We start from the raw sequence: 21,731 nt of genomic DNA, 5'->3' as shown, positions 1-21,731 counted from the left end.
ATAAGAGGAAATGGCTCAATCGAATTATATATGAAGAGTTAAGTAACATCAGATAAACCAGTCAGCCAATGAAACTCTCTTTGCCTCCTCTGAATGGAATGAAAATCACATGATCTCATGTTTAAAGGTCAACTTATTAAAGAGAGAACTGAATAAGGAACAAACACAGTGCTGTATTGAAATTCTTTGGTTGTATTGAGACAATAATTAGTAACAATTTAAAAATATCCAACATCCTCAAACTTTCATAAGGCAGAATGATTTTATTTATTCTTCAAGCAGAATCACCGTTTCCTCTTCGTGATTATTCGCTCATAGAAAAATACTAAATGATGAATTATTGATTCAGTTAAATAATTAATCCTGTTTACACTTTAAATTCAATTCCATTTATATGTTTTATATTTTTTTTCATTTCCTGTTAGTATTGTTTGTTTACTAATTATTCTTTAACGATGTCTCTTTGCCACTGTAACACACGCAAATTTCCCCGTAGTGGGACTAATAAAGGATCATCTGATCTTGTCGATAGATTAAACTTTACAGATTTAAGTGAACTGCTGAGTCACACTAATGAACGATGCTTAACTGAGAAACTACATGGATTCACAAACAGCTGATTTATTATGCATGCCAGTGCACGCTGGTAATAGACTAATCCAAACCCTAGTTACTTCCATTACAAGGTTATCGCTCAACCATTATGAACCCCATCAGAATTTAATTCTGAGTAAATGCTGTTTACCTCACTTGGCCTATCAGTGCACTGTTGTTGTCAAGTAGGGGGCACAATTGACTTAAGATCACACAAAACTGCTTACTCTCATTATAATGTAATCAATAGTTAATTACCAGTGAAGTGATGTGGGACGTCTGGGCCTGTAACCCTTTCCCTTCCACCAGGACCCCTGCCTCCTGCTCCTCTTTTGATTAATGGCCCCGTGGAGTTCAGTAGATCAGGATTTAATCTAGTAAATGTATTATATGTTGTGATACAAAGAAGCGAGTGCTGGAAAGACTCTCGGCAAGTAAAGTAAAAGAGAAAAAACCCCTCAAATCTGAAACACAAACTGATGTAAGAAAAAAAATGCCTTTCAAAGTATCTTGGACGAATTTGTTCTGGAGCTGCAGACTGAACTGAATATGAGAATTTCACTTAAACCTGAACCTTAATAATTCAGTGAATAGGTTCGACTGTGGCTGACGAGGTACAAAGGATCGTCCACTAACCAGGCGGTCAGTGGTTTGATCCCCAGCTCCACCAGTACACACAAGATACTAAATCCCAAATTGCTTATGACGGTGATAGAAGAAATGCAACATACAGTAGTGCTGTATGAATGTCTGTGGTTTTTGGCGTAAAGCACTTTGAGGGGTCGCTTGGTTTAAACACAATTAAACAACAATGCATAGAACTTTATTCATTAACATTAATATGCAACATTTACAAAACAAACCTTAGGAACAGTGATTGTCAAGCATTAGTTAGTAAACATGTTTTTTTCTGAGAGACTATGACAGAAATGATATAATATATATAGACAATCCTTTCTTTATCAATCTGTCAATTCTGAAGAACTATAAACCAATGCATCAAATATTTTCAGCAATGACACTGCATTTAACAACGAACCTGAGCTGGAAGCAGATTAGAGATACTGTACGTGAGTGGTTATTTTCACACCCTACAGTAAGTGCAGTAGAAAAATAGTGTGAATTAGCAATTACACTATGTAGTGTTGAAATTAAGAGAAATAATATGCAAGGTACAATAACCATGCAGCGCAATTCAAAGGTTGTCTAAAGGCAACTTGGCAACAATTTTAAACATTCTAAAGTGTGAATATTTATCCAAATGTGTGCAACCCTCAGTGCATTAAGGTAAAAGAGATTTCCAAATAACGTCTTGAAATAAAACATGCAGGATGGTTTTTTTCGGGTGGCCTCAGTCCCTCCCACCGGGTGTCTATCGCGGAAAACATTGATTTCAACAATGTGTTCTTTTCTAATATTCCTGCAAATCTATGGAGATGTTCTGTATCCGCTCCACCACGAAGAAGCTGAGCGTTCCAACGAAGCCCAGGATGACCATCAGCAGAAGCTGCCACATCAATAGGACGTAGCCGCTGTAGAAAAACGCCACAGCTGCAAATACAGACTGTCGAGGGAGAGGAGATTTTATTTAGTTGTTTAACAGACAGTTTTTACTCTCACATGGCTGGACAAGCAAGACGCCCTTTAACATAGAAAGTAACACTCGCACTTCTTTGTCAAACTAACAGATCCCACTGGTGCATTTACTGTCAGCTGACCATTCACTAAAAGCCTCTCCTGAACCGCAGTTGTCCAAACACAGCTTTTCATCTGGAACTAGCAGGTCTGCCGAGCTTTGTTCAAGGGGCTTAAGTATAAAGAATACACTGTATATTATGAGTCTTTTAAGGGTAGTGTCTTTGTAATAGGCTTTACAAAACAAAAACGACACCAAAAGTGTAAGGAATGGACTAAATCAATAAATGAATGGCTTATTACTTATAACATCTTATTTTGAGGTGATAAAGGTTAGCACTTTAGGATTAGGGATTACACGTTTCAGATGTCAAGATAACGCAGTTTAAATTGTGGCTTCTGTCCAGCTGTTTGCTTTTTCGAAAGGTTTAGACTTCAGTAACTTTAAAGGGATTTGCAAAGTTCTGTATATAAAGATGAACGACATGGGGCTCATCAAAAGTGAAGCCAAATCATGGACTAAAAACTTAAAATTTAAAAGTTTTTTAAAGTAATTTTTCCCCGAGAAGTTTTTAGTCATTTTAGCCAGTTCTTATCAAGCGCATGTATTTTCAAAAGTTAATTTTCAAATAAGTTTGATTTTGATTACAATTATTTGATTCTATCAAAGCAGGGTAAAACTTCATGGTTGACAGCTCGGACCGAGTATATTGGCAGAACCTCGACAGCACGGCTTTGCACCGGAATCAAATTATGTCAAAAGTGCAAGATGGCAGCAGCCACATCTGGAATATTTGGCTTCATTTTTGTACAGAAGTTGGAAATGGAGACGAATCGTCCATCTTTATTTACAGTCAATGACCTCATACATTCAAGCATTAATCCAACAGCATTGACATCTACCTACCTAAGATTGTTTGATGTTAACGCTCAAACAATTCATTCATTGTGCCACAATTGGTAACAGTATAATACTGTAATATTAGGGCTCATTACCTTGCACTGTCTAGTTAGGATCATTTACTGCAGGTGAGGTTGTTAGGAGAATTCATGGGAGACAGCCAACGTTTCATTATTGAACTCATTATTGATTTATACATAAGTTGAATACCTCTTTTATTGGACCCATGCAGCAACATGCTTATTATTTAACAAGTATTTGTTTTTAATATAAAAACTCTGCAATTTCAAGGGTTTATTTCTGGTTAGAGGCCAATTTTGCTGCAAAGACAAAGGGAGAGATTAAGAAGGTGTATGGGGGTCTTGTCTTTCCCTTTTTAATGGTGCTTCAGGTGAATTTATTTTACACCTGACAAGACAACATTTTAAACCAGCTTTGCTCGTCACTGCTAACAACGTCGGAAAATTGGGAACTCAGGATTACCTGGATGAATTTGAAGATAGCGAAAGCAGGCGTGCTGTGTTCAGCATAAACACAGCCTAATATGCTGTAGAGCTGCGTGTTGAAACAACTGTCCCCAAGTCCGAGCAAGAAGCTGCACAGCAGGGCAATGGACACACTGCGAGAGAAAAAATAGATCTTATTTAATTAGGAAAGAACTGTGACAGGCCTTTCTGTTGTTTATACATTTTCATCATTAAATGATCAGATAAATTCGCTACCTCGGTGTCAGATATGGGGTCTTTTGGGTCGTGGTCTTAAAGACGACAGGGGCATCATCTGGGATGTTGAGGAAGATCAAATAGAAAGCGACAAAGTGGACGACCATTGCCAGAAACACCACAGAGGTCCGTCTGAAGCGGTTGTTCTTACAGAGCAATCCGAATAAGCCTCCACCTGATGAGAGAGCCAAAAGACGACGTGAGCAACGTTCTGTGACTGTAAATCAACATTTAAAGAGGAGAGTAAACTTACCCACTATTTCTCCAATGCCTACCACGATCCCAGAGATCCCAATCAAGCCTTTCGCTGCAAGTCCAAACTGCGTAGTTGCTCCAATACATGTCCCATACACGCCGCTGTAGAAAGATAGCTCGAGGCCTGGAGAACAAAGGGGGCAGGCTGTAGCTGCGAGCCTTCACTTGAGACTAAAAATACTAACTCCAGGAAATGCATTATCCATTTTTACTCACCGCTGTATGCCATGCAGGGACTCAGGAGCAGTATAGTTTTAGTCTTCAGAAGTTGCAGAATTGTTTCTAAACAGGAGTGGACACAAAAGGCTGATTTGAATTGCGAAAGATGATATTTAGCACTATTGAGTTCAGATAAAAATGCAGATGCTAAGGCCCCATTTTGACAATCAAACTTCATCGCAGGCACAATCTGAGAAAATATTTCGTCTCAATCAGCCAAAAAGCCACACGGAGACTTGTGCAGTCGGATGAAATTCAGATTTCAAAACAGAAATCCCTCCAGGTTTGTTTGTATATGCCGGAATGCCCTTTCTTGACATAAATCAGCATGCACCTTTGCTGCGCTGACAGCAGGTGCAAGTGCAGCAGAGTTTCCAGTTGACAAACACAGATATAATCTGAAATAAAAACTCTCGCACAGGCAGTTTTCTGTGTACTCTGTTGTAATGCTCGAAAGATTCTTATCAACATGAAAGCAATTTTGGCTGGAACAAAAACAAAGCTGCGTCCGACTGCCTGCTAGTGTCAGACCAACAGCGGTGAAATTGAGAACTGGTGGCTACCTGCAGTACGCCAAGTAACCGAGAAAGACTGGCAAAATAACACACCTCTGTACTTTTTCAGTAGATGTGATATCAGCTGTGAAGAATATGACTCTGATAAATATTTACACAGGAAGAAAAAAGAAGCACTCCTACTGAATGTGCATGTTGAGCCAAACTAACGGCAAGCTAACTTCGTACAGATATTCGTGGTCCCCATATGATGCACTCTAATGAATTAACCTGTAACTTCTAATTACTCCAGAGCCACCATACTCTGTATATAGAGTGGAAGACAAGACAGCTTCTGAAGAGTGACAACACCTCTTGACAGCCCTCTGGTGGCTGGTTGCAGAATAGGTCAAAGATCCTGCCTCTTCCATGTTGGTGGATGGGACATGAGCAAAGTACATGATGAACACATTTTTACCAACAATGCTTTCTGACATTTAAGTTCTAATCACACTCATATATGTCGAAGTGCTATTTTATTTCCAGCACGTTTGGTTGAATCTCCTCTGCTAAAGAAGTCAGTGGTGTTTGTTATTTTTCACTTTCTTTAACAATGCGAGACGGAGAATTTTCAATGAATTGTCAGAGAATAAAAATCAGGCACGTTCAGGGGACTGAGATCTTTCTGTTGCTTCCAGATGTGAGAATATCTTAAATTGCCTTTGTGCATTGTATTAGGTAGGAATATTGTGCATCAACAGCATATCAAAAATCAATGGCAGTTATTATGCACACTGTCTGGTTGGCATATACTTTATTTTGTATCAACTTTTTTTCTAGTGTGAACACACTACATAATGAAAAAGTGCTTAGAATTTGTATGTAGCGTGGATCATGTGGAACACATGAATATGGATACACAATGATTACAGTCAATTCCTACTCATGCAAAGTGTAAATGAACAAATCAAAAGTGTCATTTTAGCAAAACAGTTCATATACACTAAACTTTAATGTCAGTACTCACTGAATTCTGACTTGGCATCTTGCATGGCACTGCTGGCTCTGTGCTTATACCTAAACCACAGAAGATAAAAATGTGTTTAAAAATGTGTTTTACCTTCTACAGACATAATCTACGCACACAAACAATGATGTAATGTCCTTTGAGTGAACACCAAGTGAAGTTATTTACAAATCTCAGAAACTTAGGCTGCAAAGAGATGACAAGACTTCCTGAAAAAAACATCCCAACAGAGAGCAGAACAGCGCTTCTACAGATAAAAAGTTGCTCCCTATAGGATTCCTTGTTATGCTGCAAGACACAAAGCAAATACCTGGATCGAGTAGATACTCAGAATAGAGTCTAAACAATCTGCTACCATAAGAGGGAGGAAAAGGCTGGAGGACTAAGTTTTGTTTGAAATAAAGATGCTGACAAGATTTCAGTCTAATCAAGTGTTTCGCAAACTTAATTTCCTGTCTAACACATAATGTTGCATTTTCTTGAGCTCATTTTTCAGGACTATCACTGGGTTTTGACACCATCCATATTTTTGTTATTTCTGTAATTTGAGTCAAACCTCTTTTCCCAGATTCAAATCATTTCTATGATTTAAAAGGTCAGAAATAACAGGTTTGAAGTGGTTGTGGTGTTTTACCACTGTCACTCTGAAAGGGGAAGTCTTGTTTCCAGCCGTCCAAAATATGCGTGATTGCACCCCACTTGAAAAATGCCTATGATTAGACTCTTCAAAATTGCAATGATCTGTGGGAAAATAGTCGTTGTCATCTTTTGTGAAGGACAAGCACTCCTGCAGAACCGAGGCAATAAGTCATGTTGAATACCCTCATATGATTCAAGGTAGGTTATTTTATGAAATATCAATTTCGTGGGTGGTTTGGTTAAAGGTTAACATGGTAAAGTCGATGGGAGGTAAATTATTAACTTTCGTTGCCTTGCTCACTGTAATATATATTTACCACGTGGCATAAATCATAGTCCACTTCACTTTCACTGTGTCCTTCCAGTCGTCGTTCAGAAACTTTTATATATTCTGATTACGTTGAGAAAGGTGTAATTATCACAAGGATTTACATTGTGTGTGCCGAAAGCAGCAGGCGCCCTTCCTCTTCAGAGAGCATCTCCTCTTCGTGATGGCTCCTCCTCAGCACCAGGAAGCTGAGCGTACCGAGTATAGAGGTGACCAACAGGGACAGGAAGATGTTTTTCCTGCTGCTGTCTGAGAGAAGAAAATTTGAATAAACCACTTTAACTTGAGTGCACGAGATGTACTCACAGCCGGAGCATATTTAGAATAGCAAATCACTCGTGCTCTGTAATGCTCTTGATGTTTTCATCATCTTGCTACATTTTTCTATAATGGCCGTGACATGACTTACTTGAGAGATAATCCTACCTGATATCTCTGCTCTTCCATTCCAGTCAAAGTAAATGTAAAGATTCCCAAACAACATGCTGCAAATGAAAAAATACTAGGTCAAACATGTAAATGATGGAAATGAAGGTGATTGAAAATTTAAAAAAAATTGAAAATGAGAATAACTTTTCAGCTAAGTCAATGAAATGTGTTTTCCATTCACTTTCCATTCATTGTCAATTTTTGCTTCTTTTTTTTCAATCATATTACATGATCTTCATTGGTGGAAATACTTGGTGTCATGAAATTACAGATGAGATTAATAAAGTATTAGCAGATTATTTAGATAAGCGCCCTACAGCTTTACACTTTTGGTTCACTCTCATATCTCAGTTTTGAGCAAAAAATCCAGATCCACACCCTTAACGCATCCTTCCACCATGTTGCGTGGTAATCCGTCATGTGGTTATTGTGTAATCTTGCTCACAAACAAACAAACAAAACAAACAAATGGACAGGGGTGACAACATAACCTAGTACCTTTGTATTAAGGGTTTTAGATCTTTTTAAGTGGATTTTGCCAAAATGACCTTGACCTTTTACCACAAATAACATAAAATGAATGGCTTCATCCTTGACTCCGAGTGAATGTTGGAATTAATTACTTCCAAGCGTTTCTGGGATATTGTACTCACAAGACGCATTACAACGGTAAAGTGTACAATGAACATGTGTTGAGTATGTTGCTCTGTAACTGCAGGATGTGTAAATAAGCGACAGTTGTCTATCAAATTTGTAATATTAACTTGTAAGGTAATCAATATTGTAAAGCCTCAGTAAGCGCAGGTTTAAGGAGGAAGATCATGTCATATGACTTAAAGTCCGAACAACAACTAAATGGACCTTAAGCTGAGATTGTTTTGCCAACTGCTGTTGACCAGAATGAACCAGCTACGGCCTCATGTCAGCTAAAATGTATTTAGCTGACGTTTAGCCTGTCTGGATGACATTTTGGAGACACATAGCTTTCAGCTGATAAGAAACACAATCCACCATTCTCACATCCATCTCGCAGAAAAGTATGATGAACTGTTTTTGACCCCCACTATAAAACAAAGTTGTATTTTGTTGATGAAGTCGCCACTTGTGGACCATCACTGAAGAGATAAATCATCCCACAAGAGTTTGTCATCATCAGGGAGTTGATTTCTGGGATTTTTTAATTTCAGTTAAACACTCTAACATTTAATTAGAACAACCTTGGTACAATTTGTTATGGACAGCGAGTTTTATGGGTGTCAAATCTCTGGGGGGCTTAAAATTTTGTGCAATTATTCTGTCCCAAAGCCTCAATGAGGGATAACAGGGGTTATTCATAAAGATAAGACTGACTGCATTCTGTGTGTGTGCGTGTGTGTGTGTGAAGGCTGTGAAGAATTGATTCATAAGTTTACTGTGGCAGGGATCACCACTGCAGACTCAGATTAGCATTGCCCTGTTGTGAGCTTTGGCGCAGGTGACAGCCAAAGTAATTATTATACTAATTCAATTTGCATATTTTAGCAAATACAAATTAGATGTCCAAGCCAGTGTGCAAGAGCAGCGGGCCAAACAAAAGAGATGAAAAGGCCCAAACTCCTGCACAACGCTCTGGTTTCTGCAGCACGGGTTGGTTTATAATATATTTTGCAGAGAAACTAATGACACACAGACACACACGACAATTTGTTACATGATTTATTAGTTACGCTTTTAAATAAAGCTCACAGTTATATACTATCAGGTTAAAAGTTAAAAAAAAATAGAATTTGGCTGCTGCACTGTAGTGACAGCTTTGATCAAACATGAAAAACATGGTGATGAAATCTGTTTAAGAACTGAATGTAGGAATTAAAGGATTGATATAATGCAGCTAGTTAATTAGTAGCTAATTAAAGAGTTTTAGGTTGTCAAAGAAAAGACAGATACAGATAAATGATTCCAGAGAATCACATACAGTGTAATCTGAGAAGAATAGAATCTGCAGAATACATTGTTTTCTAAAAGATGGTTTCTGTCATTTTAGGTCGTGTCATGGTCTGCACCCTGGCCGCCCCTCCCTCCAGCGTGTGTGTGACTGCTGTTGAAGGAATGAACACTGATTGGTTGAGCATGCTTGGTATGTGTGACTGTGTGTGTGATTGGTTTGGCAGGTCTGGGTGTGGTTTCCCTCTCAAACCTGCAGCTGATTTCCACTAATCACCAGATGCAGTATAAGAACCCTGGTCTTCCTTCCACTTGCCACAGATCCTTCCACAGAAGTTGTTTAATCTGCTGATTGTTGTCTGAGTCTTGCTCTGATGTGTGTTCCAATTATACATTTTCCAGAAAGTTTGATTTGTTTTCCTAATTAATTATGTGATGCTTTAAAATGGGGTGGAATGTCATGATTGACAGACCGACACAAGATTAGTCGAGAGTTTAATCGATGGGATCTCGATTCTGCGGCTCCACACCATGATCCCCACTGTGCAGAATCTGGCTCCAAATGACGGCAGCACCCATATCTGGGATATTTTATATTCTTTATTTTTGTACAGCGGTGGGATGGCCAAAAGCCACTAGCAGCCTACCTGCACTGTAACAGAGCCCAGAACATCCCAGTGTTCCTGTTGATGGTGGAGGCTTCTGAGTTTTCCACAAGAAAGTGTCCTTGAGCCGTCCACAGCACTGCCAGGGAGAAAAGTGAGGGAGAGCAGTCATTTCAGGAGAAAATAAAATTTACCCCGTCAGTTAATTACCCACATGAAGTGAAAAATTATCTTTCTGTGTTGGTAAGTAAAGCGTCTAACTGCACAGTGGCCCAAGCACAGGTTTGAAATTCATCGCACTGCAGCAATTTCAGGCTGCATTAAAAAAACAGCTACAAATCATTTTCTCTTCATTTTATTTTAGCTAACCTCTCAGCAAAGAGACGCTTTCTCTTTATTTTCATTTATATCTTAGAGCGAGCTCAAGGTGCTGCGCACTATTTACAGACACAGCTCTGAATTTGAGGTCTAATTTGGGACAAACTGTTGAAACGCATGATCACATCCCAGTAATAATAATCCCTGTATGCATTATTAAACACTATTTGGATTTTAACACAAATTGAAGCTGCAAAACCAAACAGGAGCTGAGGTGAAATATTCATGTGCCTCAGTGTCTTGACCTATTTTTAACACATTTTTAAATGTAATGTAATAAAATCAGGCATTTGAATAAACTAATGAAACAATAACTCAATTATTCAATTTTAAAATTGACAACTATGCTGATAAAGGAATAACTGTGTCTTTCATGTCTCAAGTAAAAATGCATTTTCTATTTTCAGCTTCTCGAACGAGAGGATTTATTTTTTTCTACGTCATCTTTGGATTTTGATCATCAACTTGAGCTGCGTATACGTCTGAATATGTAGTGAGCATTTTTCACTCTTCTGTAGCATTTGATGGACAAAACGACTAATAAAGAAAATAACCAAGAGTTTAATTGTTGCTAAAAATAATCATTAGTTGATCATTAGTAAAAAAAAAGTAAAGATCAAATTATAGACACCCTGATAAAAAATATTAAATAGACTAATGATAATACAAATTAAATATTAATTGACATTATAAACCAGGTTTCAACTTACTGTGTCACAATACATTGAAAAGTAGAGAGTTGTCTTAAATGATTAATGTAATTTGCAACAGTTTTCTATATTCTATATAGAAATATAGGAATAATTACCAAATACAATTAAAGATCTCAATATTTCCCCTTTCTTCCAGGATAACTATGTGTTTTTTCCCTGTATGCCATAGCTTTAATGAACATGCAACCTTAACTACAGTAACTAATTAGTAAAACAATTTCATATGTGATCACATGTATTCAGGACATGCTACGGAAGAGGCACTTACACGCTGCTCCCATGCCAATGAGTACAGAGGTGAAGTAAAAGGACCATGTTGACGGGATGATGAACACAGCGATGTACCCACTAGACACAGAACATGAGGAACGGTCATTAAAGAAATGTTTCAGGTCTCATCTGTATCAGCATCCTGCAGGACAATGTTTACCTGTAGAGCAGCCCACTTATAAACATGGAAATCTTTGGTCCTATCACTGTAACAACTGCTGGTGCAAGTAAATTTGAGAAGGAGAAGATGCCATAGATGATTCCAAGACTGTAAAGAAGGCAAAAAGAAATATTAAGAGTAATAATAACTTTATTATCAAATCCCATTCTGAGGATGTGATCTTGCCTGACCTACCTGTGGTACCCACTCCCAGTGAACGTGGCATTCTCCAGGCTTTTCACCACTGTTTGCTAAAAGTAAAAACAATAATAAGAGAAGATGATGAGTGAAACACAGAGTTAGACAAGGGGACACACGCCTCACAATTATGTCCCACAGTCATCCATCTGGTTTGATAACTTCACTGGTCATTGAAGAAAATTAGAGACACGAGATGCACATGACACACAAACTCTGATTGACCAGCTTCCTACTGCCCATAATGCATCTGCTGTTGGGATTAATAACTGAGCCCAAAAAAAAGTTCAAGTAATAAAAGCATTAGAATTAGACATCATCATAATTTATTATAATATATTTTTGGAATTCATACGCTATAAACAATACACACAATGGAAATGTTGTGAAGTATTCAAATACATAAGAATATATTTTTGCATGTGTGGGTCTGCAGACTTTTCACACAGTTGTGGAAACAAGCTGTAGTTACACATGTGCGTAATAGTAACAGGAAATGTGAGAAATGCACTAAAACAATAAAATATCTCCTGAGAGTCAGATAGTAACTACTTTATGAGAATAAGACCAGGTTCAAATAAGTAAAAAGAGAAGGTTAAACGTTGTTTTGTTTTTATTTTTTAACTCACTTCAACATTCCCACAAGTGGTGAAGGCGGTGAAAATGAACAAGAATCCAACACCCAGGATCACAACGTTGAAGGTCCTCGTGTCTGCCATGGTGTTATTCTTTCTCAGACGTGGTGTGGTGTGTTTACAGCCTCTGGTAATGTTGTGCTGTCGACTCGTGTGAAGCGCAGATCTAACACAGACTCGTTAGAAACTCCGGTAAATCCATTTTAACGGAGCCGCGCCTGAAGAGCCGCTGCACGAACTGTTGAGGACCGTGAACGCACCACCGAGACAAGGGCGCACTTCCCTCCTCAGAAACCGACCGACCCTCGCATGACAACTTGTGACTTAAATTAAAGGCACTTTCCTTTGCGGCCTTTTTTTTCCTTCTTTCACTTCTTCGTCATTGCTTTCGTCAGTAGCCATCCCCTGCTCGTTCCTCCTCTTCCTCTTCTTCATTTCATTTGCACTCATTTAGCTTTGCTGCCTTCCAGAGGAAACCAGGGGGAATATTCTCCAACGGGGGGGGGGATTGAGCAGTAGTGGAATGTACATGAGTACTTGTACTCAAGTACAAATATGAGGTTTACTTTCTTTTCATGCTGCTTTAGGATCCCACTGCACCAGATTCCCTGATTCAAGATGTTTAATGCCAGTGTGTGCCATCATGTAAAAAACTGAAATAGAACTAGTTGAGTAGTTAAAGAAGCAGTACAAGACAACAACAATAATTAGATGACTATATGCCAAAAATGACTATACATAATAGAATAAAATGTGTATTTTCAAAATCAACAACATACTATATGAAAACTCAGTTCAAAAACATAATAACACATGTTCAGGGAGATATATTTTTTTGTTGTGTTGCATATTTTGCATGCAAAATGTAGTGTGCTTACAAACCATGACTTTTCTTTATCTTACAGCATTTATACAAAGTATTAAAAATGGTTGAATAATTGATTGGTTGAGTTTTAACTATTTGAGGGTATGAGTCATTTTTCACACAAAACTACAGAAACGTGAGGATTTGTTGCTTCTCTAGTTTATCTGCAATATTTTTTTTAGGTGTGGACTATTGTGGGACAAAATAAAGCAATGTTGACGAGTTGCATCAACAAATGACAAGCAAATGCATCCGTGATGTGAAGTGAATTGATCTCCACCATTACTAAATGAATGAGTAGCAAATATTTATAATATAATAACAGTCTGTACCAGTCAAATTGGTGAGAGAGAGAGAACCTCATGTAAATTCAAGACACTGGCATTGACGGAATATAAGAAGTCACATGAATTACAAGACTTTATCTTTTTTTTAATCAAAAGACAGAGAAAACTAAAAGTGCAATGCTTATTATCCCCTTCCAAACATGAAAGAGAATCTGTGGTAGCCTTATCATAAAAACTCAAAATATTGTTTAGTTTGGACAACTGTAAGAAAACATGGTAGTCTCCATAGAGAGGACCTGCTCTATAAAATGTATACATAAACGTATATCAATATAAAGGGCCCATTCCACACTTGTAAAAACTTCACGAGGATTATTTTATATTCAATTTCTGCCAATAAATCATTTTAACCCAAATCTAACACACTGGACCTTTAAAGCTGAATCGTCAGATATACAGCATTTGACAGTATTAGAGGTATTTGTACCTCGTCAGTCACAGGTCTGAAGTGAGCTCACAGGATTCATTGAGTTGTTGTGAAGGTCTGAGGAAGTGCAATCGATAAACCTCCAGTAGTTGGCGACATGGCGCCGTTCACAATCCCAAACGTCACGTTAATAGAAGAAGAAGAAGAGCTTGTCCAATAGCAGCTGAGTGACGTGCCACCTCTCGATGCTGCCACAACAACAAAGAAGCGCGGCGAAGCGAGAGCACTCACTGCCACTCACTTCCGGGTTTGGTAAAAGAAATATCGTCTTCGGTTACATTATGCTGCTCGTATTTTGAACGACTCTACTTCCGATACTCGTCATCTCACGAACCTGAGTTCCTGTGCTGTGTTTGAATTCCATTGATTTCATCATCAATTCAACCTGTTTTTATCATAAAACAACTTTATTTGCACTTACGTTTCACCAGCGCATGCGCGTTGTCTTTCTGTCGCTGCGTTCCGCCGGCTAAGTGAAACTACAAATGTTTTAACGTCGTGGTGAGTAAAGCTGTGCTCGTGATGTCACTTTAAAAACAACCACTGGCCTTTTTTCTATCTGTGTTTTTATTTTTGCTAAATACACGTTTTCTCCAACACGACTCTGGCTCCGGTGGAGTTTCGTCCCCCGGTATCGGATGTCATCCTGCTCTCTACAATCTCTTTGCCACAGCCTACAACAGATTGTACACAATCATCATGGCGACGCAGGATGGTGGGTATTGAGCAGCTTTAGCAGCGTGTCTCCACACTGAGCTCTGTCACTGTTAATGGAACGGCTCATGCGTCTCACCGGCATGTTGTTACGCGCCGCTATCGAACCTGTGTAACGTGAATTTACGCCTCTCCGCTCCGCGTTTCTCTTGAATGTTCACTAGTGTGTGCAGCTAGCTAACGTTAACGGGTGCTAACATCAGTCAGACCCAAGTGATCTGTGGAGGACTGAGGTTAATGTCGATATTGAATCGAGAACGCGTCTGAATTGCTTAGCCCTGGCTGTCATGGCTCTAAATGAACGCGGTTAGGTTATTAATGGTAATGACGAAGTACTAACGTGTGCTGTTTGATTTAACGTTACCACTTGGGTGCAGTTTTGTGACCGCTAAGGCCACCCGTGTTTCCTGAGCCGGACAAATGCAAAATTCTTATTTACCCTCGGAATCACATGTGGTTTGGTTGAGACGAGGTTAGCTCTGATGTGGGCCTCATTGTCAAACACAGAAGTAAAAATACATCTGTGCAGATGACAAAAGAAATGAGCGATGGAAAATACTGGAAAGACCAAGAGAGAGAGAGAGAGAGAGAGAGAGAGGGTGGGGGGGAGGGGGAATAAAAGCTAAAATAGACTCCATGACACACTTCATACTCTTTACTGAAGTTGTGTTTCTCTACTCTGTGTGAAGGTATGAGTTAATGCATATTGGATAAATATAGATATTTCTAGTAATCAGAAAACAGACACTAGAACTGTGAAGAAACTGCTGAATGAGAACCAACCAAACCACAAGTAAAGGCTCCAAACTTGATTTTCAAATTGCACATATAATGTATAGAGTCTAATATAAATGACTACAGTTGATGGTTGTTTAGAATTACAGCTAGATAACGTGACTTAATATGATGAGGTCATGACACTTTTATTTGGGTGAGGGTTGGTGGTTTAGTTTAGTTGGGACTACTTAAAGGTCCAGTGTGTACGATTTAGGTGAAAGGGATCTATTCGCAGAACATTAATATAAAATAATCCTAGTTATTTTTTCATGAGAGTTTTTTTTATCTAAATTGTACAAATTGTTGTTCTCTCTACCCTTGAATAGGCCCTTTATATTTAAATACTTTATATTTACATTGGGAGCAGGTCCTCTCTACAGAGGCCGCCATGTCTTTTACTGGAGCCCAGACTGGACAAACTAAACACCCTTTGAGTTTTATGACAGCTGAAGCTACCACAGGTTCTCTTTCATGTTTGGAAGGTGAGGGTGAGGTGAGAGGGGTACTCAGCTGCAACATACAACTTTACCAGTAGATGTCACTATATTCAACACACTGAACCTTTAAACAATCAACACAATCAATTATTACCATATAAATGTGTTACCTCATTTGCCCTAAAAGTCATATTAACACTTTGTAAAAGTTGAAATTTCTCATGATGTTAGTGGAAGCGTGACCTCATGACACTATATTATTTACTGCGTTTTTTTCTTTCCACTTCTAAGTTGCTCGCTTTGTGAAGGAATGGGACAATGCTAAATATCTAAAACAAATTAAAACAATAGAAGGGCCTGAAACACTTTTACTTCTAATCAATTAATTACAACTGCCTACATATTGGACATATTAAATCACCATTCCGAGGTATCGTATGCCTTTTTATTTGATCGTTTGACCTAAAAGTTATTGTTTTATTTCATAAATGGTTTATTCCTCTTTTTTGTAGATTAGTGGAGGTAATGTTCTCTGTCATTAGTGGTTTAATTAGTTACATATTGCATCTGAATTTTGAACGAATATCCTTCAATGATCATAATTGTTTTGGTTTTTCGTGTTCTTCCAGGAAGTGAAGAAGTCATAATGGAGACTGAGGCGAAGCCAAAAGAAGCTGAACCACTGGCTGAAGATGCTGAAAAAAGTGATGCAGAAACTACGTCTCACTTAGATACAGGAGACGCCACAACTCAGGACTCTAGTATTAGCAATGGGGATGAAACGGACGATAACCAGGAGAAGGTGGACTTGAAGATTATTTGGAACAAAAATAAATATGATCTGAAAATTCCTGTTGATAGCACAGGAGCCAAACTAAAAGAGAGGATCCATTCCCTCACTGGTAAGAGCATGCATGGTAGTTTAGCGTAGACTCAGTGTTACAGTGGGTGGTGTGTGTGAATCACGAAGCTTAATGAGTGTTCACCTTCGTTATTTCAGGTCTTCCCCCGGCAATGCAGAAAGTCATGTACAAAGGATTGCTCCCCGAGGACAAGACGCTACGTGAAATAAAGATTACAAATGGTGCAAAAATAATGGTGGTAGGATCGACGATAAATGATGTATTAGCCGTGAATACACCCAAAGAGGTCGTTCAGGAGGAAGTCAAAGCAGAAGAAAACAAGAAAGAGCCTTTATGCAGGCAAAAGGTGTGATTAATGACATTGCTGCAGAGTAGATTAAAATATTTATGGAGGTTTTGTGATTTTTAAAATCTGCCCTTTTTATCTCAGCAACACAGGAAAGTCCTGGACAAAGGTAAACCAGACGACATAATGTCAGCTATTAAAGGAACAAAGGTGAGAGAAGAGGCAAAGCTGTTGTCACAGATCCACTCTATGTTAAACATGTTTAACCAGACACAGTGAGTAACTGCTTTGCCCCGCGAACAGGAACGATTACCAACAGTGCCTTTATCCGGAATGTTCAACAAGTCCGGAGGAAAAGTTAGACTCACGTTTAAACTGGAGCAGGATCAGTTGTGGCTTGGAACAAAGGGTGAGAATACAGCTGGTCATTTTGCATCACTCTCTGTAACACAGAGATACTCATGACACAAAATTCTCTAATTTTTCTCTGTATGTTCCTCTACAGAGCGAACGGAGAAAATTCCAATGGGCTCCATTAAAAACGTAGTGTCTGAACCTATTGAAGGCCATGAGGACTATCACATGATGGTAAGTGTTGTTTATGGAATAAGAACAAAACAAATGCTGACTGTTGTGCATATGGATCACGCCACTTAAATATCATCATGTAGAAATGAATTGAAATACGTTAAATGTATTTAGTTCATCTGTAAGTGGTGTTTCGTGTAAGTAAACAGTGCATGCACACTGCAGTCACTGCAGTATGTGTACATCAGAGTGACAGGGTCATCATTTGCTGTTATGGGCCTCTGCAGCAGAGCGGTAAATGTCAGTGCCTTCTCTAGATTAACCTTTTATGTCTAAAGGCACTTCTCTCCCTCAATGTCAGAAGAATACAGCAGCTTTCAGATCAGAGCCAAATGTTGAGAGAAGTAGCTGCACTTTATCTTAGTGTCAAAAAGATCAAGATCTGTTTTTGAAGAGGAAATTGTGCTTCATAGCAGTATTTGTATAAAGCATTGTGGCGTTGTATACATTTTACTTCTGGGGAAAACAGTAAATGAGCAAATTAACTATTAGACATGTAAGTGATCTGATAATTGTTGTTCTTGTACAAAGTGAGTAGAGTAAAATGAGATCTGTAAAATGCTTTGAGTTTAAGCATTTATACAAAAACAAATTATTCAGCATCCAAGCTGCGGTAAAAGTTCAATTTACTACCAATAAATTGGTATGTCGCTTTGGATAAAACCATGCCAAATGACATGTAATGTAGTGTACTATAATTTTACCACCTCCCACGACTCATCATGGAAGTAAGCCCGTGTAGCCAATAAAAATGTGAGGGCGTTTAGACAGTTTACTGAGCTCCATCAATGTCGATCATGCAGCGATGTCACTTCCTGATGCAGAACAGCGTAATCACAAGGCTACAGATGGGTGTTTTTATTGTTTTTGGCTCAGAAGTGAAACATGATGTCGACCACTCCCTCAAAGCCTGTCCCTGCATCACAGAGGAGCCGAAAATTTATGAGGAGAAGATAAGGATGATTTAAAATGTCACTGGGCAGGAAGCTTTTATTCCAGTCATTGGTATCAGTGATCCACCTCGAGTGAACCGATGCTGAGTGAATGTGAAAGTCAGCTGCTGCATTGCTGAATGGCTCCTGGGGTGTTAGATGGGCTGTAATATAATGCTAAGGAATTTGTCTTTTTCATTGGAAGATCTCATGAAAAGCAATTTACATGTATTTGAACAATCAGATGTTCTGTCTTAGGATGTGTCTCTTTGTTTGTCTTTATTTTTGTTGCCTTTTAGAATTTATGCCTTGTCATGTGCTTAGCTTTTTTCTCCCTCTTCTTCCATAGGCTTTTCAGTTGGGTCCAACAGAAGCGTCTCAATATTGGGTCTACTGGGTGCCTGCACAGTTTGTTGATGCAATCAAAGACACAGTCCTTGGAAAATGGCAGTATTTCTAATGTGCCTCTTTTTTTGACAATGATGAACTGGGATTGAGAGGAGGAGCCAGTGGCAAATGAAACTGGAGTCAATAGTGAAGCTTACTTGTCGGAATATATTCGAAGGAAACGGATGGATGCCTGTGGACTAATCATATTCTTTTTAGGTTAAAAGTGCACTATGTGGCAGCGTAACATTTCTCAGCCCCGTTGATCATTCAAGGTTTGAAGCAAATCCAAGGGAAAACAATGAAATCGTTGTACAGAAATTGCTAACACTTTTCTTCAGTTATTCTTAATGAAATAAAACTTATTTAATAAAATGAAGTCAGCAGGACATTGTTGTTTGTTCTGTCTGTGTTCAGTGTGGATTCCATGTTGACATCTTTGATCCATTTTGTATGGAACCAAGGTTTTGCATCATAACAATGCAGTAATATTTATGTTTGCAAAACTCTGACAAGAAAATTTGCTCAACGACTTTTAGTGAACAGTAATTTCCTGGTCCGGCCACAAATTGTGGATTAGACTGAAATCTGGACTTGGCCCATAAAACTGGTCTTTTGAAGCAAGTCCTGTTAAGTTTTCTGTTTTTAGGTCAGTTTCCTGCTTAAAAATAAATGTGCCGGCCAGAACTTTCCTTGAAGCTACATTATTATAAGTATAATAGAGCATGACTGATTAATAGAACAGGCCTCTAATATAAAATCAGTATTTTATGCAAATTAGTCATCAATGTGTTTGCTCTTATTACCAATATTTCAATATGGGTCATCCATGTAATTTAAATTTGACAATATTGAGACTTGTTGTAGGTACTGATGATGAATAAAACTGACGAAGCCATACATAGCCACATTTGTTACTCTTTGACTTTACAGCACAATTGATATTTGTAATTCTTCATGCACAGTTCTCCCAAAAAGACTTCTGTATCTTATCCTCAAATAGGAATTGTACACTGGCAAGACTGGACTATCAAATGGGAGAAGCTGGCAACCAAACCACTTGGGACCGCAAATGCCCCATTTTCACTGAATATAATTTGGGTCAAACATAAATTGATTAATTTCCAGTTTGTTTAAAATGTGCTCCTCTAAAAATTAATTTCATCTACGCTGGGTCCTTCATCTTGTCAGATCTTTTAGGAGATTTGGGGATTTTACTGAAACTGTTTTAGTTTTTATTTAACCAAGTTCTGCTTTATGAAAGGTTTTTAGTGTCAAGTAAATATCACAGAGAATTTTCCAGTATCCCATTAATGGAGAACTGTATTAATGTTGCATCCAGCAGCTATTTTATTTTATTATGTTCTCTAATAACTGATAATAGAAATTAATGAAAAATGTCCACTACTATTGAATTCAAATTGAACAATTGCTATGTTTAACAGTCAAAAAACGAAACTAAAACATATGTAAACAATTAGTCTGTTACCTTACAGTATAACCAGTTGATTTCTTTAAATAGAAAAATGAATCATTTAATCTTTGGAATACTGGTTGGTTTCTCGGCAGCTGTATTTATGAACGCTCGAGTTTGAGGTGATGCTTTTAGTTTGAAAGACACTAGGAGGGAAATGAAGGAAAAATAGCCCCGCCCTTTCCGGTGAAGCAGCTACGTGTTGGGGGGACGCGGGAAATGTGAAGTTCACGAACATCAGCTGTGATCCACCGTGAGAACACGTCATGTACAAACCGGAGGGAAGCAGCGTGGAGAGAAAACGTCCTCCGCCGGTTAAAGTGCTCTCCTGTCAGCTGAGGAGCGCAAAGACCCAGGGGGCCTCCGGCAGCGGGGACAGCTGGCTTATCAGACCGGGCAGAGGTCCCTCTCTTCCGGTGTCGCTGGTGTGGATGCAAGGGACCGTCCTGGAGGCGCAGCTGGACCGAAACACCGTCCTGCTGATGGATGAAACGGGGACGTTCGCTGTCCAGGGCGTCAACAACATCCCCAAGGGGAAGTCATGTTTGTCCCAAGGTAGGAAAACTAGACTGAAGCCTGTTGGTTCAGGAGTTGTGGGATAAACATTTTCATTATTAAATATCAGTCTTAGTTTTCTCCTGGAGGATTCACTCCGTGCAATCGACCCCCTGATGATGTTATACAGGCAGGTACGTGATGGTGATGGGTCTCATCCAGGCCGCCTCCCCGGAGCCAGTCGTCCGGGCGGTGAAGATGGCAGATCTCTCGGAGCTGGCGGAGCTCCACAGGCGGATGTGGAGGCTGGAGGTGGAGGAGCTGCAGCAGGTGTTGGGCTGAGTGCAGAGGAAGACCTGCTCCTGCCGCTGCTCCAGACATCGATGATAAATGTAAAGTACCTCAGTGGACTGAAGAAAGGAGGGGAGGCAGGAGGACCAGACTTCTATATGTGCAGTCATGCAGACATCCTTTTTTTTGGATTTAGTTTTTCTACTGACTTTCATCAATGAGACATTAACTTACTTTTTAGGGACATCTCGTCAGCTTATACAGTTGGCATTAGAAAAACAAATATTAATGTGTACAAAGGCTGGGTTTCATAGAGTTCATATATCTTAATTGCAGCAGAAAATAAACCCAGTCAACATTAAGAAAATATTCACGTTTATCTTTGCCTGTGTCATGTTTGTCAGTTGTGGAATATAACTTAACATCATTTTTTAAAAAGATTGTTAAAAAGTACTTCAGATTTGTTTAAGGTATTAGTGTCATGGTACTTGAACATTTCTCACTATTTTTGAGGGAACCTTTGAATGTTTTATATAATTTGAAAGCTACTAATGATATAAATAAATATAAAGATCTTAGGAACCACGTTAACAGCTTCGACATCAAGTCAAAAGCTGCTTAATTATTGACTCAGTTATAGACATATACAATATAATTATCCTGTAGCGGAGTATTTGCTTTGAATTTCTTTTACCATAATTACAAATGTGTAATCAATTAAAA

The 21,731-nt window shown here is 38.7% G+C and overlaps 3 protein-coding genes across 5 annotated transcripts; 2 read left to right on the top strand and 1 right to left on the bottom strand.

Annotated features, from left to right (window-relative positions):
• Nucleotides 1–1,395: 1,395 nt before the first annotated feature.
• LOC109634122 (UNC93-like protein MFSD11) lies at nt 1,396–12,974 on the bottom strand. The gene is made up of 13 exons (XM_020094416.2): nt 12,120–12,974; nt 11,488–11,543; nt 11,293–11,400; nt 11,131–11,210; nt 9,814–9,910; nt 7,241–7,299; nt 6,919–7,063; nt 5,848–5,897; nt 4,324–4,389; nt 4,106–4,231; nt 3,853–4,027; nt 3,614–3,749; nt 1,396–2,158 (listed from the first exon to the last, which is right to left on the bottom strand). Exons 1-13 carry the CDS (start codon nt 12,207–12,209, stop codon nt 2,006–2,008), a joined length of 1,341 nt encoding a protein of 446 aa, XP_019949975.2. The 5' UTR covers nt 12,210–12,974; the 3' UTR covers nt 1,396–2,005.
• Nucleotides 12,975–13,844: 870 nt separating this feature from the next.
• ubfd1 (ubiquitin family domain containing 1) lies at nt 13,845–19,127 on the top strand. Of its 3 annotated transcripts, none has more exons than XM_020094134.2 (8): nt 13,845–14,265; nt 14,438–14,479; nt 16,322–16,594; nt 16,693–16,901; nt 16,986–17,051; nt 17,145–17,250; nt 17,347–17,429; nt 18,711–19,127. In XM_020094134.2, the coding sequence occupies exons 2-8, from the start codon at nt 14,464–14,466 to the stop codon at nt 18,819–18,821; spliced, it is 864 nt and encodes a 287-aa protein (XP_019949693.1). In that variant the 5' UTR covers nt 13,845–14,265; nt 14,438–14,463; the 3' UTR covers nt 18,822–19,127. The 3 variants fall into 3 exon arrangements, with proteins under 3 accessions (XP_019949693.1, XP_069380747.1, XP_019949698.1); XM_069524646.1 differs by having other exon boundaries at nt 13,951–14,265; nt 14,384–14,479; XM_020094139.2 differs by lacking the exon at nt 14,438–14,479 and having other exon boundaries at nt 13,998–14,265.
• A 1,253-nt stretch (nt 19,128–20,380) lies between these two features.
• Nucleotides 20,381–21,377, top strand: rmi2 (RecQ mediated genome instability 2). The gene is made up of 2 exons (XM_020094680.2): nt 20,381–20,777; nt 20,908–21,377. The coding sequence occupies exons 1-2, from the start codon at nt 20,489–20,491 to the stop codon at nt 21,057–21,059; spliced, it is 441 nt and encodes a 146-aa protein (XP_019950239.1). The 5' UTR covers nt 20,381–20,488; the 3' UTR covers nt 21,060–21,377.
• Nucleotides 21,378–21,731: the final 354 nt, after the last annotated feature.

This window comes from Paralichthys olivaceus, chromosome 5, assembly GCF_024713975.1.
Source record: "Paralichthys olivaceus isolate ysfri-2021 chromosome 5, ASM2471397v2, whole genome shotgun sequence".
Taxonomy (NCBI): Eukaryota; Metazoa; Chordata; class Actinopteri; order Pleuronectiformes; family Paralichthyidae; genus Paralichthys; species Paralichthys olivaceus.
Note: the sequence above shows the minus strand (reverse complement) of the source record. Positions and strands in the feature narration are given on the sequence as shown.

Bases quoted from the DNA above. Each gene is read 5' to 3' on its own strand.
- rmi2 (XM_020094680.2), top strand. From the start codon at position 20,489: ATGTACAAACCGGAGGGAAGCAGCGTGGAGAGAAAACGTCCTCCGCCG. The intron at 20,778-20,907 runs GTAGGAAAACTA...GATGTTATACAG, and splicing joins GAAGTCATGTTTGTCCCAAG to GCAGGTACGTGATGGTGATG.
- ubfd1 (XM_020094134.2), top strand. The intron at 16,595-16,692 runs GTAAGAGCATGC...TCGTTATTTCAG, and splicing joins GAGGATCCATTCCCTCACTG to GTCTTCCCCCGGCAATGCAG. The intron at 17,430-18,710 runs GTAAGTGTTGTT...CTTCTTCCATAG, and splicing joins ATGAGGACTATCACATGATG to GCTTTTCAGTTGGGTCCAAC.
- LOC109634122 (XM_020094416.2), bottom strand. From the start codon at position 12,209: ATGGCAGACACGAGGACCTTCAACGTTGTGATCCTGGGTGTTGGATTC. The intron at 11,544-12,119 runs GTGAGTTAAAAA...TTTTACTTTTAG, and splicing joins CCACTTGTGGGAATGTTGAA to CAAACAGTGGTGAAAAGCCT. The intron at 4,028-4,105 runs GTAAGTTTACTC...CTCTCTCATCAG, and splicing joins AGGCATTGGAGAAATAGTGG to GTGGAGGCTTATTCGGATTG.